The 18,427-nt window shown below is 48.2% G+C and overlaps 2 protein-coding genes across 2 annotated transcripts in view; both read right to left on the bottom strand.

Annotated features, from left to right (window-relative positions):
• LOC126540550 (phospholipid-transporting ATPase ABCA3-like) overlaps nucleotides 1-3,752 on the bottom strand; it is a 66,957-nt gene extending 63,205 nt beyond the window's left edge. The window contains exon 1 of the mRNA XM_072286179.1: nucleotides 3,540-3,752. Coding sequence (XP_072142280.1) covers nucleotides 3,540-3,752 — 213 coding nt within the window. The remainder of the gene's footprint in view (nucleotides 1-3,539) is intronic.
• Nucleotides 3,753-10,599: 6,847 nt separating this feature from the next.
• LOC126540917 (uncharacterized) lies at nucleotides 10,600-12,872 on the bottom strand. The gene is made up of 2 exons (XM_050187736.2): nucleotides 12,695-12,872; nucleotides 10,600-11,074 (listed from the first exon to the last, which is right to left on the bottom strand). The coding sequence occupies exons 1-2, from the start codon at nucleotides 12,854-12,856 to the stop codon at nucleotides 10,778-10,780; spliced, it is 459 nt and encodes a 152-aa protein (XP_050043693.1). The 5' UTR covers nucleotides 12,857-12,872; the 3' UTR covers nucleotides 10,600-10,777.
• Nucleotides 12,873-18,427: the final 5,555 nt, after the last annotated feature.

The raw sequence follows: 18,427 nt of genomic DNA, 5'->3' as shown, positions 1-18,427 counted from the left end.
AAGACTACCTTTAAATAAAGTACCCCGTCTGTCATATATTCGCATTGGCTCACATTCATTTGACTCGCCCTCGCATATCTTGCAGAACTCCTGCTTTTTATACGTCCTCTCTGTTGCGACTATAATTTCGGTGCAATTACTAACGATACACGACCGGTGACATAGCAAAGTTGTCCGCTTTGACTGTTCTAATAGTTCGCGCTTACAGAACCGCGATATCAGTTCTTGATGCATAGCTATTATTTGACTTGCACTCGTACATCAGAAATGCGAAGATACAATGAGATATACAAATGCGAAGATACAGCTTGATAAAGGGCAAAAAAGCGTCTCTGCGTAATACATTGGAACAAATGACAGCGTCATTGAGATTTTTCACTGGCCATTGCATATATACAAGAATGTAAACACAGTTCTTGAATCACAAAATTTAATTAACATATTTGTCCTCAACTTGTTCATTTCATGGCCTTTTCATTTATCATATCAGCGGTATGCACTGCTTTCCTGGTTTCGAAGTGATATAGTTTTAAAGTTCGTATGATATTTTCCTTATTAAATATACAAAACACATGGAAGCATTGATATCAGTTACCTTGGGCACAATTTTGGGCACATACCAGAATATTTTATGAAAAAATACATATTTTACTTGTTTTGACAGTGCGTAGCGTTCAAGAATTCGTTTGCAGCATCTTTGGCAATGCAGTTATTATTCATGTATTTGATACTATGACAAATTGTTTAAGAGGAAGCTTTATCTCGGGCCCAATCCGACTTGGCTTATTCACATACATGTAAAGCGGAGAATCGCTTTTCTGACATAATCCTGCTAATCGATTTTAATTAAATTTGTTGCATTTGAGAGAGAAGGTAAATTCTAGTGTCTGTTCGAAAGGGAATTTCGATTTAGGGCCTGAATTTTGCTTAAATTATTTTTGAAAAATTCGAAAGTTCGAAAAAATAGACGCACGACGTTTACAAACTAATAGCGATGCACCAAGAACAGATATCGCGGTTCTGTAAACGGGAACTATTAGAACAGTCAAAGCGGTCAACTTTGGTATGTCAATGTGTATCTTACGTGAATTGGTGGCGTTGTGTACAAGGGTTCTGCAAAAGCCGTATTTCCATAATACAATTTTCGTTAGATTCGTGTGTAACATATCTATTTTGTCCGCTGTAGACGTACTATGAGATGCAATTCACAGAATTGTTATATCATTTTTCATTGTTGAGTTACTGAGTTTTAAACTTGATAGTTCCGTTTCCTGAAAATTTGCGATTTTGGCCAATTTTTAATAAAGAATTGACCGCCTAAATGAAAAATTCGAAACCAACAGTCACTAGAATTTAGGTTTTTCTTTTAAATGCAACAAACATCGTCAAATTTGGCGCAGTTGTTGCGGGGAAAAACAAATTCTCCTTCTACATGCATTTAAATAGCAGCACCCGAGCTAAAGTTTCCTCTTAAGGAGGAGGCCGAGCGAGGAGGCGTCGGTCGCGCCATCGTATTCATATAATTTCAGTGTTCCTGTCACATCTATCATACTGCGCAGAATAGCCCATGTTCCTTTTGTGCTAAGCGTTTCTTTGAGTGCATCACAAAACTGAAGGCAATTGGTATCTTGCAGCTGCTGCGCGTTATCATTGGCTTCCTGCGCAAGCCTGGCTATCCTGATCTTGAGTGCTTCCCACTGGTGTAGAGGTGCCTGTCTACTGCCGGCGTTTCGATTGTTGTCATGATTTCCGGTGTTGTGCCTTCTGTGTACACTCCTGACGAATTCCATCCATTCTGCAGCTCTATCAGGTGATGTGGTCTGCCTTTGTTTCTCTTTATAAGCTGTTCAACGGTTATCGTTGTTTTTCCTAATCTATGGTGAACCTGCGTCGTGTAAACTGAGACACTACTGATGTCTGAAGTCTTCCCATAGGTTGGTCCAGGTAACGCCTCTGTCATTGTTGCTGAAAGTTAGGTCCTGTGTGGTGTCCTTTACTAAACTGTTTTCCGTTTTGGTTGGTTCATCCGGTCGCGTCAGCAGGACCAGCTCATGGTCCTCCGCGAGGCCGGCTAGTCTTTGGCCCTTAGGTGTTCATCGATCATAGGCCCAATCAGAATGCGCACCATTAAAGTCCTTCAGGATAATTGCCCGGTCGTGGCTTTTCACTTTGCGCAATGCGGCCGTCACTAGCACGTCGAACTTTGCCTTCCTGTCTCTAGGTGGGCTATAGACGTTGGCAATAACTGTTTTTGGTTTGCAGCGTCTACACTGCCAGACCATGAGGACCTGATGTTGGACACCGCAGTTAGAGACGTAGGCCACGCTCACCGCTATGTCAGCCCGTGTCAGCGCTGCTATCTGAAGATGGTCAGGGTGCGTGTTTAGTTTCCAGAGATTGAGGAGGAGGGGCGGGGGGGGGGGGGGGGGGGCTTGAATAGCTATATTTTTTAATCGAATTCATTGCTAATGTTAAGCAGAAAAACTACCTTCAAATATCGAATCGAATATTCTCCTATTCTTTAGCGAGGTAAGATGTAGAGGTTAAGGTCAGTCCGTTTGACTAAGAGGCTTATGTGTTAATAAATGTAGGGAGCAAGGTAACGTTAAAGTAACTGGTTACCTTTTAGTAAGTGCTCCGTTAGTTTTGTGGGGTAGTAATTAGTAACTGTAATCAGTTATATCACTGAAGGAGGTAATTGTCATTGTAATCGGTTACTTTTTTCCTGTAACGTCGAGAAGTGTGCTCGGAAAGCCATTATAAGCACACCCCATGGTTGCACACGGAACTTCCATTTGATTTGCAGCTACTTCTAATCGTAGCTACGTGACTCTTTTGCGCACTATGCAGTACAGTGTAGAATTCCTTTGCTGACCTTATACCATCAAGATTGCTGACGACCGCTGCCCTGTTCTTCTTGCATATCTTATTCCTGCCAGCGAAAAGCCTTCCTCTTGCTAATTTCATGGTTTCCTATTATTTACTGATTCCTCAATCTTTCGTGTGTAATAATTTTTTATTTCTATTTTTACCCCCCATTTCGTTCTGACAGCTGATATAATTCGACCTGATCTCCGTGGTTGGAAACTTGCACAGTCTCGTTTATTTATCAGGCCCTTTGTTGGTCGGCGCCACAAATTTGTCGATTTGCGTGCTCTTTAACGAGTGCCAGAACAACCTGCGAATGGTATTCGAGGTTAGGCTGCTGCGAGCGAATCGTGTGACAATGAATTCTCTCTCAAATTTGCTGTATTACTATTCATTCGCTCATATGCTTGCATTTAAAAAGAAAACGAGAAAGAAATGCATACCTCGTGTGACGCATGCCATTTAGAATCTATGGAAGCATCTTCATTTTCGGTGACGACCCACATTTTTGCACGTCCTATTGACATTTTTAGGCGCGTATTGATCGAGAGATCGCCCTACCCACTTATGAAGCGAATTCCCGGATGCAACGTAGTGGAAGACGGTTCGGCACAGTGCTTGCTGAACCCTGTAGGACATCTATCTATATTGTCTCAAAACAAGTGGCGAACCTGTTTGATTTGCACCATGTCGTGCTCCGTGTCCCAGAAGGTGGTTGGGCTGATGGGCGAAAAGATGGTGTCCCCCTTGCGAATCAGTGGCTCGCGCACCACGGAGCTCTCCTGGATCCCCAACAGGAGCACCACCATCAGCACAATCTCGAGCAGCGTGGTGATGTAGCGGCGACACAGCCGCTTCACGTAGACGTTCTTCCACACCAACATTAGCACTTGCCGCCAAGGGGACGGCGCGGGGCGGGCTGAATGGTCAACCCCAAGAGGGTCCATCGCTGCGGCTGGAGAGGGGCCTGCGGATCGACAAATTATTTCTGGGCGCGGACGCACATTCTCCTCTCAGGGAGGGGAGTCATTCGGATAGGCACTTGCCCTTGTGAAGCATGACTGACAGCATCGAAGACACATGTACAGGCGCCGACAGAAGTGGTATACTCCACGCAGATTGCTACTGCAGCGGCGTCGCTCGGCATTTTGGCGAGCTGAAGCACGAAACATTGACACGAGTCAAGCGACATGCTTGCAGATAATAAAGGGCACCCATTGGCTGTCTCGATAACATATTTTGGCTTCTAGCGCGAAGTGAAACACGGACACAGAAAGGAGCAGACAGGACGAGCGCTCGTCCTGTCTGCTCCTTTCTGTGTCCGTGTTTCACTTCGCGCTAGAAGCCAAAATATGTTACAGTACCAACTCGTCCAACTGTCTATCCTTTGGCTGTCTCGATCCCAGATGCTGCCTGTAGATGGCGTTGCGATGCAGTTTGCCGTTGCTCCGGCTCCCGCTGCGTGGAGTATACCACTTTTGTCGTCGCCTATACATTCTTCCGAGTAAGTGGAGCATTTTTTTTTCTTATACGTTTCACTTGCTAGGATGCAGGAACTTGTGTAAGGAGATTAAGATGTGCCACTTCCATTGTGAGACTTATTTGTAATCACATTAAGAGTGACCTACAGTAATAGTGGCAAGCACATCAACCAAAGGAAGAGTCGACGCTCAAGGACATTCGTTTCACAAAGGTTCCACTTCAATTAAGCGGAAAAGTTTTGCAAATATATTCCAGTTACATCGCGCAAACTCTGTGCGTATGAACTGTGTGGGTATCTGGGTATGATATATGCTATCTTAATACTTGTTGGCTAAAGTCTTGCGTACTTGAGCGAAATTCTAATGAAAGATGTGTGATATTTACAAAAATTGTAGTAAATAGTTCAGGTGGTTTACTTCAGAAGAAATACCTCATTTTGGACGAACTTGTGTCCGACAGGTAATCATTTTACCTCGGAAATCGAGAGTCCACTGTTCTCCGACTAAGGTCACCTACGGCCCGACACCGATCGTACATGCGTTCGCCCAGCACAGAGGCACGTGTTTTCCTGCATCTCTGCGGCGTCTTTTCTCCCATGCGCCGTTGACACCTTGGGGAGCGCACGAACCAGCGCGCGTAATTATAAGAGGGCACGTGTCTTGGGCATTACTTTTATGCAATAATGAATTTAAGTTGTGGGGCTTTACGTGCGAAAAACACGATATCAGTATGAGGCACGCCGTAGTGGGGGACTGCGGAATAATTTTGACTACCTGGGTTATTTGAACGTGGACCCGACGCACGGTGCAAGGTTTCTTTCTTTCCTTCTTTTTTTTTGCATTTTGGCCGCATCCAAATGCGGCCACCACGGCGAAGATTTGATCCCGCACCCTCGGGTTAAGCAGCGCAACGCCAAAGCCGCTACACAACCACAGTGGGCCCGTAATAATTTGCCATATTGATATTTCGTACTGTATAGCGTACGCTTCTAGTGAGCCCACACGGTGGTTCATTGTATCTATGACGTCGTGCTATGAAATTCCACTAGTACTCTCGCCTTAGCATACAAGGTTTTTCACAACTATGCCAACTAAAATGACAGGCTATGAACAGTGTAGTACAGAGCAGAGAGAAGGATCGGTGAATCCTGTGGGGCGACATATATTTTGCAGTCATGGCGCTATACGAAAAAAAAAAAATATTGGGATTTTGTTATGCCTATGGAACTGTCAGGTTACGCTAAAAGAACTGGCTCTTACGAGGAGCGGCTAAAAATTAACCTTCACACATGAAACTACTTTCTAGAATTGCTGCAGCAGTGCACTCTAGAACGCTGTGCTCGCGACCCTGTCATTTCGCAGACATGCACAAACGTGCGTGAACATGTTTTGGTACCAGATAGCCTACCGTAGTTCGATAATCGACTTTTATTTAACCTTCAGAGCTATATTTGAAGCGAAGCTTTCCTTGCGAACTCTACCGGAAGTTCCTGACAGCTGCTGGGTGCTCTTGCTGTCTTTATGAATAGCTCACATTTAAACAAAACGAAAAGAAATACGCGCCCGAAGGCTGGACCGAGATTTGGTCCCGCAACGCATTAACCAGACGCTCCTTCCATTAGGACACCATCGTACATACGCTGTTTCCGTGCCAACACCACTACATCTTTCAGATGATCACCCCGCATGTCACATTACGTAGCACGGGTGTGCGGGAGAATATGCGCACGCACCCTAGCGTGTGCGAAAGGGCCACGTTTGGATGGCTTGTAACGTGGATGACGTGGTTCCTGGGCGAAGGCCCTCGGTATGACCTTGCACTCGCATTGCAGTAACACAGAAAGTAACACAGGTTTCTCAACTGTTTATACATTTGAACAAAACACAACTGTACATAGATTTCAACAAGGTGCGTTGGATCTGTCGCAATATTTTTTTTTTTTTTTTGCCTTTTCTACTAGCTGACAAATGGCGACACTTCTGCAATTTAGCACGCTCTAACAGAAACACATCCAGATGAGATGACATACGATGGAGTTTCCGGCAAACTGCATCCTTTTATTGCCTGTGAAGTCGGTTCTAAATCGTATTGATTGGCATGTAATGAGAACTTGCAGCCCTAACGAAATCAGTGAAATGAAATCTACCCGCCGTGATTGTTTAGTGTTTTGGTGTTGCGCTGCTATAATAAGCACGAGGTCGCGGGATCCCATCCCGGCCACGGCGGCCGTATTTCGATGGGGCCGAAATGCAAAAACCCCCGTGTACTTAGATTTAGGTGCACGTTAATGAAAAAAAATTTCCGGAGTCCTCCACTACAGCGTGCCTCATAATCAGATCGTGGTTTCATTGGCATGTCAAAGCCCATAATTTAATTAAACTGCAATCTATACCGCATTCGTTATCCACATCATGTGTAATCCCAGAACACCAGCAAACAGTCTAGGCATGATGCAAGGGCTACGATTTTATCAACTATCAATGGCAGAGCTGCTCAGCCCTCAAATTCAGCTCACTTGCGTGTGCTCGCCCAGTCCCATCGTCACCAGGGCTACAGGGGACATTCTTGCAGAATAACAACACGCAGCAAGAAGTTTGGAGCAGCCTTCAACTCACCTTGCTGAGGCTGAGCGGCTTGCATTTCCGAGGTCTGGGCTTCGCACGTCTGAGGAAGGGTTCCAGAAAAATCGGCACGAGGAGGCACGCGACCGTTCGTGCAGTTCTTCGTCTTCTGCGATAGCACGTTCTCTTGTGCGACAGATGATTCGGTTCTTGCAGGTTTTACCGGCTGGGGTTCCGGTTGAATGGACTAACGAAAGGAATTCGTGCTTACGATCGTAGATAAAACCACAGTGACGTAAAAGAGCAAGGGGAGAGTTTAAAAGAAAAAGACTGAAAAGCGTGCCACTTAATCTTGGTATCTGAATACCCTGGTTTTCGCCATCTATTCCTCCTCGTTGACTCCGATACCGGCCACGTCCTGAATGACTGGCTGGAAATGTTGAACATGGAGAAAATTGTAAAAACACGGTTAGTATCTAGTAGATTTAGAGGCTGCTCAGTGGCCCCAGGAGCTAAGGTGAGTGATTTGCACCGAAGTGCCAGCCAACGACAGCTTTTGGTTAGCGTAACCCTGAAGAAGCGCAGCTTGACAGTCCGCTACTTTATTGGTCTGCGCCACTTCGAACCTCGAGAGCCGTTCTCCAAACTTCGATGTTAATTAACGTGGCGAATTGGGCGTGTTGGTACATATTTGAAAAGGCAGCAGCGCAAAAAAAAAAGAAGATGACACGGACGGATGTTGATTTCTGAAAAACATGGCATGACAGTTGTTGCCTCGTTTGGTTCGGTTTCGCTTTACTACTGGCCCGCACCCACTATGGGGAGATTCGTCCTCTTTTTCTCTCCAGATTTTTCACCGATGGCGGTGCTTTCTTCTCACGGCCCCTTAAAATAATATTCGTGGGATGTCCGTTGGAAATACAAATTCCATTTTTTTTCTTTCTCTCATCTTGCGGGCCCACGGACCATGGCTACCAAGTGCGTCAATCACTTCAGTCGGCGATGGACGCCGTGGACGAATATCTCGGCAGCATAGGGCTTCAGCTCTCGGCGTCGAAAACCGAGGCGCTACTAATTCACCCCCGTGCGAGCCGTGCACGCTTCGAAGTGCCAACTCTCTCGCTGCGCGGAAGCCCCCTCCCGTGGCAGAGAAAAGTCCGATACCTCGGCCTCCACATCGACTGCCGCCTCAACTTTAACGCGGCCACCACACAACTCTGCAGGGACTCCAGGAAAGTCGCAGGCGCCGCACGCTCCCTGCTCGCCCGAGACCGCGGCTGCACACCGCATCTTGCGCTCCGAGTTTACAACTCGATCGCAACGTTGCGAGCGCTCTACGCGCTCCCACTCACCAACGCCAGTGCAGCCAACTGGAAGGCCGCCGACTTCGAGCACCGCACCGCAGTTCGCCAAATGTACGCGCTTCCCCGCTTCTCGCAAGTGGGAGCAACTCTCGCCGAAGCGGGAAATTGGCCGCCCTCACTTCGCGCGCGGAAACAAGCGCTTCACCACATCGAGCGTCTGCAACGGTCGCCACAGGGTCAGTGTCTCGTGTGCCGCCTCCACACCCTCGAGGGCTCGGGCATGGGCCAGCGTGCCACCGAGTTCAGCACTCGCATCGCCTCTTTGCCTCAACTCTTGCCCCTGCCGCCTTCGCCGCACGCCTCCGCGCTCCTCGACGTAAACATCACCGTCCCGGGCGCCAAGAGCAAGCGACAAACAGCACTGTGTGCCATGCAACAGGAGACGGCTGCATTGATCTTCGAACATCTACGCGACCGACTCCTGGTGTACACTGACGGATCCGTGTCCAGTGACGGTTCCGCCGCTGCCGCGTGCATGGCACCGGACATTTCTGCGTCTCGACAGTGCCGCCTTCGTTTTCCTGCCTCGTCGACAGTCGCCGAGCTCGCGGCGATTGACCTCGCGGCTGACCTACTTCTTCAGCAGTGCGGTGTCTCGTCTGCCGCGATACTGTTGGACTCGCGTGCGGCTCTGTGCATGCTGAGGAAGGACTATGCCGGTCTTCCGCTTGTGCAGCGCGTCGGATCAAAACTGCGCCATCTCGTAAATCAGGGCTGCGATTTGGCACTGCAGTGGGTCCCCGCGCACATCGGCCTGCCCGGGAATGAAGCGGCCGACGCCCTCGCGAAGCAAGCTCTCTCGACTCGCTTCCCCCTCGCCAGCTCCGTCACCCGTTTCGACGTGGCCAAGACGGCGATACTGCGCATCCTCCGCGCGCAGCAACCGGATCCGCGCGTTGCTGCAGGTACGCCCCTCGCCTCCTCCCCCGCGCGGGTCTCTCCCGCTGGGACCGCTCATTTCTCCTTCGGCTGCGCGTCGGCTGCTACAACACGGCCGCCAGAATGCACAGACTGAACGGAAGAGGCAGCTCCGCGTGCTTGGATTGCGGCGAGGAGACGCTTGAGCACCTTTTGCTCCACTGCCCGGCCTTCGATGTTGAGAGCACTGCGCTATTTGCATCATACCGTCGTGTGGGACTGTCCTGTGACTCGGAGGGAGCACTTCTCTTTCCGGCAGCCCACCCTTCCATTGTCAAGAAAGTGCTTCCTGCCCTACTTGACTTTTGCTGTGACACGCAGCTGAGAGCGCGGCTGTAAGCCCCGCATTGCTTCTTCACCCTTCTTATTTTTTTTCCGCCTTCTTTTCCTTCTCTCCCTGATCTTTTTCTCCCCACTCCCCTTTCCCTGTGCAGTGCTGTTGAGGTGTCCTTCTCTGAGAGACAGTTACGGCACTGCACTTCTCTCTTCCTCTGCTTCAAAAGTCACTACACACACACACAGAAGCAGGCATTTTGTCTCCACATTAGGATACGTCATCTCTCTCTCTCTCTTTTTCTTTTTTCGCAATTCACAGAGCCGTTTGAAACACCGGTTTGATTATTCACACAGGTTTAGCGGCGATGCTGGACGTGCCGGAATCAGCGCTAGTACCTCGGTCATAGAATCACTTACGACTTCCACGCGGACCGCTACAAACAGTAACAAAAAGGCTTATTCAAAATCCTATCAACAAAGACTGTTCTGCAAAAACTTAAATATCATGGCACAGAGGAACCTGTAATGACAAATTCAATTGACTTTTGTTCTTCAAATTGCAATCCCCTTGCCCCTCCTGTTCCCATTTTGGCAAGCCGTGTCGAACCTGTTTGCCATGGTAGCTCGATCAGTGACTAGTGTAATGTTTCTGAGCACGCGGTCCCGGCTTCGATCACGGCTACGGCTGATGCATTGAAATGGAGGTGGAATCCAAAAGGAGGTCCTGTACCCTGCATTAATTGGGCGCACAATAAAGAAATCAAGAGGGTGAGAAATACTGCGGAGCCTCCCGCTACAGCTGCCTCGTAACTCACTGCGCAGCTTCTATCCATTTAGTTAGTTTGTAACGAGTCAGCGCACAAAAATTTTCACATTAGTCATAAATACTCTCGCAAATTCATGATGTCAATTGGGACGACGCAACCCTCACGTGCTTAAACAAAAGACGCGTGAACTTTACACATGGTTTTAACGTGCATAAAAAGGAGGAGATTGGTTTTTTGGCGCTGATCGACGATGTCCCCTGACTGACTGACGCGGTAGCCATTTTAATGACTGCCAAATTTCGTGTGGTCGTCACCGCGAGCAAGAAGCCTGTAGCAAATGAAAGCACTCGAGCAGAATTGCAGATTTCATCAACTTTACTATTATTTGGCAAACAAATTATTTCGAAGAAAAAGAAAGAATCCGAGACACCTGACCGCTGATGGAACGCAAACTCGTGCAAGCAAATCATTTTTAACCATCTTGACCATGAGCGGTTGCGGCGCGCCAGCAGCCGCCGCTACAGCGGTCGCCTGCTGCATCCTAGTAGGTGCTGTTCCCGCGCGGAGGCATCGCTCCACCGTCCAGGCGGGTACCCCTGATTCCGTAGGCGGCCACCGCTAGCGTGAGCCCGATCACCAGGCTGAAGACGAAGACCAGCAGGGGGCGCCAGCAGCCCGGGGATCGTGCGAGCGCCAGAATCTCTGCGCGCATGCGCTGGCGGTCGCTGTTGGTCCTCCGCCTCCTGCGGCCGCCATTGCGGCCGCCGTCGCCGGACGATGCGGGTGCGCGGCCGGGCGTTGCGTACTCTACCGATGGTGGCGACGATGCCGCCAAGGCCTGAAAAAATTCGAAATGACTGTCCTGCAATGGCGTAACGTTTGTTTCGCTTTATAGGATATCGATTTGCCGATTCGCATGTTCTAAAGACAAGTGAAGCAGGAACATAGCTCATTTATACGCGTATTCACGGAGTGGGCGCATAGCCTCAAATTTTGTGACGTGCCACTTTGATGCATTTTTTTTTGGTCCAGTCAAAAAGTATTACCGTTTTTCGTGTACAGGATCTCTTCCTTCTTTTTCAGAGATTGTTTAGGTAGTTCATACACTTTTCATGAACTCATTCACGCAATCATGCACATATAAATAAAAACCTAGCCAAACAATATTAGCCTGCATGATGTTTGTAGACAACACCAGCACAGCTCCGTAATTTATGAAAGGTGAACGTGCCATGCAAGCAGGTGCCGAGTGCTCCTTACATTCTCAAAAGCATTTTCAGGCTAAGTGAGGACACAGCCTGAGGAGCGGGATAGAAGGAAGGCTGCTAACTACCGGGTGATCCAACCTTGCAAAGAAATGCCGGTAATTGCTCCACCCGAGTGCTTGATTTTAACGTGATAGCGTGAAATGCCCTATGTCACAGAACACCCGGCGTGCGGCGTCCAGCGTCGGATGTCATTTCGACAAAATGATTTTCGAATCACTCATACCCAGGCCATGTGGCGCAAGGAAGCTACTAAACTAATTGAATTTCTCAAGCTAAAATACCCAGAAAAATCGAAAAGTACGACTTACGCACAACCTACAGATATGATAGCGTCGGATTGTAATTTGGCTATACGAGAAAACATAATTCTGTTACGCGAAACGTCAAATAAACCCATTTTCCAGCATTTCTGCCACACATAGACCGGCCACGGCGTCCGTCATTCGCGCGCAGCGGCGCGTGAGTACTTTGGAGGCCACGGAGCGACGCGCCCGGTTCCTTGCTATACCACAAGATGGCGCTCACCTCCGCCGCATAGCGGCCCACGCAAGAGCACGCGTTTCTAGCAGAAAGCCCGCCTTCATGCACAGCATTCGCGGCCAGCGTTTCCTGGTAAACATTATGGTTACGCACGCTAGCGTTGCCGGGAAGCATGAGAAACAGTCAGGGATCTTGGAATGCTATCGCGTTCCGCTCTTAAAGGCGTAGTTTAAGCGCCCCCAATCTTATCACTTCTGTGGGATAAATACGCCACAGAGTTACGTGTGGCGTATCATGACACTTATAGCTAACTAGCATTCTTAGGAGGAAATGAAGAAGGCGGCCAAACGGAGCAAAAGTAGGCGATACCGAGGCCTCTCAACATTGGAGTTCTATTGAAAGCATGCATGCCCTAGCCGAATGATCACCTGCTCCCAGAACAATTGAAGGGGCCGCGTAGTCTGAATTCTATCGGGTCTCGGTACAGCTTCCAGCTAGAAGGTGAAAACGCGTCCGAGTGCTCCAGGGTAAAACGCGGCGCTCTGAATGAATTACGATAATTGCTTCCGATCGTTCGATTTCGACAAGTGGAATGCAAACCGCAGCACGAGAGCGTCCTACAGCGCTCGAAAACGAACAGTCGAATGTATCATTACATTCCGCCCTTACACCATGCAGTGTCGTGCTCGAGAACAGCATCGAAAACTTACGGCCAACGCGCTGCTGTACAGCACTGGCTGCACTGTCACCGGAGGACCTTGGGTCTTCTGGCGGCGCTCTGGCGGTGCGGCAGCAGGTGGCGCAGTGCTGCCGATGGAAGCCGCGGCACCTGCGTCGCCTGTTCGTCGAGGGGATTCGACCTCAAAGGACATCGTGAACGGACTTGTGAACGATTCAATGACTCGCAGGCGACAGTGTTTTTCGTCTTCCTTTTCTTTTCGCTTAGGATCTACAGCTACATCTCTTTCACGTAGGAAATGCTCAGATGGACTTTATATATCACTAATTAGAAATCAGACCCAGAATATAGGCAGATGATGCTAAGGTAAATAAGCATTGTGATTTTTAAACAATCGTACATCTTCTTGGATGCAAGCTGCACTTGCGAAAAGCTCCTTGCGCGAAGCACGGGCAACTTTCATGTGGAAAACAAATCCAGTAAACGTCTGTGCAAGTGCTGGAAATTCAGAAGAAATTGTTAGAAATAGAGAGAGAGGGAGAGATGAAACAAGTGGTTGAATTAGCAATGCACACTCGCGGATACAAGCAATGTTTTGAGGCAACAAGAACAACAACGACACTGTGACACAGTTTTCTGGCATACATATATCCGCCTGCAGCGCCGTTTACTATGTCACCTGGCAAAAAGGATCGCACCTTAAAGAGGCCCTGAAGCGCTTCTCCAACTAATCATAGAATGGCGTCACTATAAAACTACTTGTCGCACGGACATTATGCTGCAGGAAACTTTCAAATCCTTCATCTATAAGTGGAGTTATCGCACATACACCCGGCTTTGTCTCTCGTTTCGCCTCCGCTAACGCGCTGGAAGCTACACAGCGGTAAAGCTAAGAGGGCCAAGCCCCGGCCAGAAGCTGAGTGTCGAAGCGGCGAGAGGGCTCGTGGCGACCGCGGTAGACTACGCTACGCCGCATGCCACTGCCACTTCAGAGGTAATACGCAGAATACGGAGCTACGCCCAGTGCAAAGATGAAATAATTTGTCTTTCTCTTTGAGATCGCAGACATATATTTCTCATTTATTTATTTTTTTTCATTTTTCATGTATTTTTCATGCCCGAGCGTGGTCTCTGAAACAAATCGCCTGCAGGTGGGCGCGAACGCCGAGAAACGCGCCATGCGGCAATCGGACTCCTCTCTCACGCTTCTTTCTGAGCACACTGCGCTATCTAGTGGCGCTGCCGAGAAGTCCGTGTGTGGCCTCCGAGACGAGAAGCATGGCGCGCCGGTGACTGCGAACACTGAGGATTGTTCCTTCGCTTCCCGCACACTCAGTGACACACATTGAGCGACCCACGTCGGCGAGAGGTTCGTAGTGCAAATCTGTACACATTGCCTCATACTCAGTGACCCATTTTGGCCCGATAGACGGTCTTGAACTTTGTTCGCTCAACACAGCAACCATATGCGCTACAGATTCCACCATGGGGACCACGTAGGCAGGAAAACGAATTAGATACGTATCTACATAGATGTCGATAGTTGGCCTCCCGAAAGTGCGCGAAGCCCCCTATAAGAATGCTAACGCATCAAAATATTTCGGTATTCCTGGTTGATCTTTGTTGTAGAGAAGCTATAGAATAAGGACGAGAATTTTCGCATTTATTGTATATGCGGTGTTTGAAGAAAAGGCGTGCTTTTTTATTGAGTTGGGAAGATAGCATTTCAGCCTGGGGGTTATACATCAAGAATGTAGCTAAGACGTTGGCATGAGGTGACAGGAACACCGTCGCAAGTACGCTTTCAACCAGCAGCTATGGAACATTTTGGACCAGCGCTCCGTCGAATGATCACAACAGACGAAGAAAGTGAAAAACACCAAGGCACCAACTAAAACACAAGTTTGCGTAGACATATAGAATAAGTTGTGACTCCGATTGCTGAGTGCATAATAACCATGTTCTGTCCCGACACGTTGCTGAAGCGAACTAAAACTAGTATTTCCCTACTTTGGTCGCTCAGTGGCTATTTTTTCATACTATGCACGAGGTCGCGGGCTTGATTTCACGATGGACGCAATTTGCTGGAGGCGAAATGCGAAAGCGATCGTGTACTTATACTTAGGTTCAAGTTAAAGACCCCCAGGCGGTCAAAATTATCCAGGAGGCCTCCACTACCACGTCTCTCCCAGACCTGGGACGTTAACACCCATGAATCGGTCAATTAGAGTTATATTTTACATCAGTAAGGTGGTTACCCTTAAGGGGTCCCTGAAACGGTATGGACAAATTTTGTGGACGCGTAGGGTACAGCTACAGTAAAACTTTGAAGCCACAATTTAGGCGAAACAACTTATAATAAAACAGCTACGTACGATTACATGTTACCCTCCTTCCTAGCCATGCTTTCTCTCCTCAACTCGTTCTTCGAGTGATCGGGGCTAAGCTCCGCCTTCACTGGTTCTCCGTCATGACGTGACGTCGTGTCGGCTGCTTCCGGTCGTCTTGGAGCCAACGCGCGAAGCCTGTCAACCTCTCCACTAGCCGCCTAGCTGGCCGTCGATCCCCCGCCACACCTATCCAAGCAGTGTTCGTTGTGACATTCTGTCGGACCGTTCACTTGGTTACTGTTATATTAGCTGTGTGTTTGTCTGGTTGAGCTATGTGCCACCAGGTGGCTACACAAAGGAGGCCGTTCACGTTTGCGCCTCAGCTCACCGGGTCATCATGAATAAAATTAATCCGGACTGCGGGGTTTCAGTCTATTGTAGTAAGTGTGGGGGTTTGCTCGATTTAGAACACATGCTTTGGCGCTGCTTGGCGTTGGCCGGTGATGGTTATCGAGGTGAACAGTGGTGGCAGCGCATGCTGCACAGTGAAGTGCTGGCGGACAAACTCAGGGCTGTCCAGAGGGCCCGTGTGACGGCAGAGGGGCTCGGCCTCTCTGTACCGACGTGGGAACGGCCCGCATCAGTCCCAGACTGATCCCTCAATACCTAAATAAAGTTCTTCATACCATACCATACCATACCATACCATACCAAACCATACCATACCATACCATACCATACCCGGTAAAGAGCCCAGTCCGCTTGAGCTAACATTTACCCGAATACCGGACACGCTAAAACTCTCTATTGGGGTAGTAATCCTCGGGCGTGAAGTGGTGGTCGCGAACGCGTAGATGATGGCGCCGAACGCATACCGACAGAGCGAGGTGCTGCAGCGACTCCGCTCGTCTGCAGCCTTGCAGAGGGACACGATGTGGCAGCTTTATATATCGCCGTCCGCTACGTTCGCAGCCCCCAACGCAAGGGGGGCGTACCATGGTGCTCGAGAAAAGAAAGCTCGAGACCAACACTGATCGCACAGCTCGCGTCAACAGGCCACACGTTGTAACACGAGCAGACGCCACTTGCTGTGTGCCGGCAGTGCTTGAGCGTAGTGATAAATTGTCGTTGTGTACTCTCTTTCTGTTACTTTCTTTATAGAAACAAATTAGCCAGCATTCCAACTATTGCGAACAACACGTGTTCACCATGGAGTTGGAAAAATTATCGATAACGCGACCTGGCGAGCCAATCGGAAAGCTCGACCAATTGACGTCAGTTGGACCGAACGCGTGGATTGGGGTGGGACGGCTGAAAACTCAGGGGAGCGGCGCCGCTGCGATCGCCAGCGGTGCATATGTTCAAAACCTTGTAATAAATTACACGCTTTACGCGGAGTGCTTAAATGTGTCACTTAATGATAAGAAACCCGTACCCAAATGACCATGTACGTCTGTATAACATAATCAAAATCATTTCAGCGTCCCTTTAGCTATCTTAATGTTCTTGTTAACCTTGACGTCAGGCTGAGAAAAATGTATCAAGGATGAATGCAAACTTTTGGGGCTCTCTGTACATGGCTCTGCTGTACAGGTTGTTTATACTAACTTTTTTTATATGCTTGTCATATTCGCCTGCAAGAGTCATTTGAGTCCTGCAAGGAAGATTGGAAAGGAATACTGTAAAGGAAAGATGAAGGAAAAATCGTCTGCGCTTATTGTTAGAGTGTCGGGCTGTACGGCTGTGAAACGTCAGTTCGATTCCGTCCGGAAAATTTTTTTCTCCTTTTGCAGACGCCCTAAACAAGGCGAGAAAGGGACCTACCATTTATATCTTTGTTTGCCTGGCACCTGGCTGCGCATTAAAAACGTATTGGACATTACCTGGTCCGTGCTATCCCATCACCGCCATGCCAATGCCAAGAGGGCTAAACCTTTTTCGGTGGCTTCACTGCTGCACAAAGGAAAATTTACTCCTAGACGGTTATGGAGTTATGGCTCCCGACAAGAAGTATTTTGTGCGTGTGATAGATTAAGTACCTCGAAACACTGTTATGTTTTGCTCTATCAATACAAAACAGTCCTAGAAGAATGAAGTCTAAGATTGTATTATTTACCATAAATTGTGTAAGCCCCGTAGGGTGTAAAGTTCATTGCCACTGAAACACAAGGTAAGCTCTGAAGAGTGTGAAACTTTCTGCTTTGGAGGCAAAAAATTTTGCACCTTTCAAGACTTTTCACTTAAGAGCAGCAGTATCTCGTGAGTGCATTTACTTTCTTCAACGCTGCGTGCCTAGTTACCCAAGTGTGGTGGTGACGTCAGTCTCGGAGGTATTGCTTCAGAAACTGAAAGGGAAGCGGCACAAAAGTAACCGCATCATACAAAAGAAGAGGCCTGAAGTTGTGCCGTATTGCCACAGAGTGGCTCACAATCTAAAGAATGTCGCCACTAGATATCAAATTCCGGTAGTGTTTTCCGCTCCTCAGAAACTGTCAATGTTGTGCAGCCGTATTTCTAAAACAAGTAAAAAACCTGATTGTGAAAAGAACCACGTGAAGTTTGTAGATTGCAGAGTCGGTGTGGTTTATAAGATTCCCTTGTCATGTGGCAAAGTGTATGTAGGGCAGTCAGGCCGCTGTGTTAACGAGCGCCTTAGAGAACATGAGCGATCCATACCAACAGGCACCGGTTCCCATTTGGCTCAGCATTGTAAAACATGCAAGTGCAAACCCATGTTTCGTGATACCACGATTTTGAAAAAGAGCCGTGACACCACCGCCCGAGAGTTATCGGAAGCTTTTTTCATTCAGTCATTGGGGTCACAGTGCATTCCTTAACCTTGTACAGCGCTGAATTTGGTTTTTTGGATTCTGTCGCATGAGTGCGCTCTTGGAATCGGATGTTGGTGGCTCCACCGCATAGGTCTCACTGCGCATGTTCCTCTGGTTTGAGCGGTCTATAAAGGAGTGACGCAATAAAATGATGTCAGTTGAGAGTAGCGCCTTGTCCTGTCGTCTTTCTTGTCTCTGTCGTTTTGCGCTAAACAAATTATTCATGAATTCGCACCAACTAGCCCGCCAACGCATTGTGCCTAGTACTTTTTGATGAAGAATGCAACACGCACGTTATCGCGACATAGCGTTCTTGATAGAAAAGTAGCGCGCCGATAGGTTAAATAAAGGAAGCTTGCACTTGATGAAGAATATTATCGAGTGAAATGCCGTGAAGCCCTAGCGATGTAATTCTTTTTCACAGTGTATATACAATTCTTTTGGAGTAAGAGCGGCAACTTACCCCACGGTAGCTATATCATTTTTTAACTTGCAGGTACCTCGTTCATTTCGGCTGATCTATGCCACGTGCCACATGCCCTTGTTCGTGCATATTAGCTTACGCGCACGCGGTCACAATCGAAGAAGAAGCAAGCTTCAAGG

The sequence above is a fragment of the Dermacentor andersoni genome, chromosome 2 (assembly GCF_023375885.2).
Source record: "Dermacentor andersoni chromosome 2, qqDerAnde1_hic_scaffold, whole genome shotgun sequence".
NCBI classification, from domain to species: Eukaryota; Metazoa; Arthropoda; class Arachnida; order Ixodida; family Ixodidae; genus Dermacentor; species Dermacentor andersoni.
The sequence above is the reverse complement of the archived record's forward strand: the minus strand, read 5'-3'. Positions and strand labels throughout refer to the sequence as shown.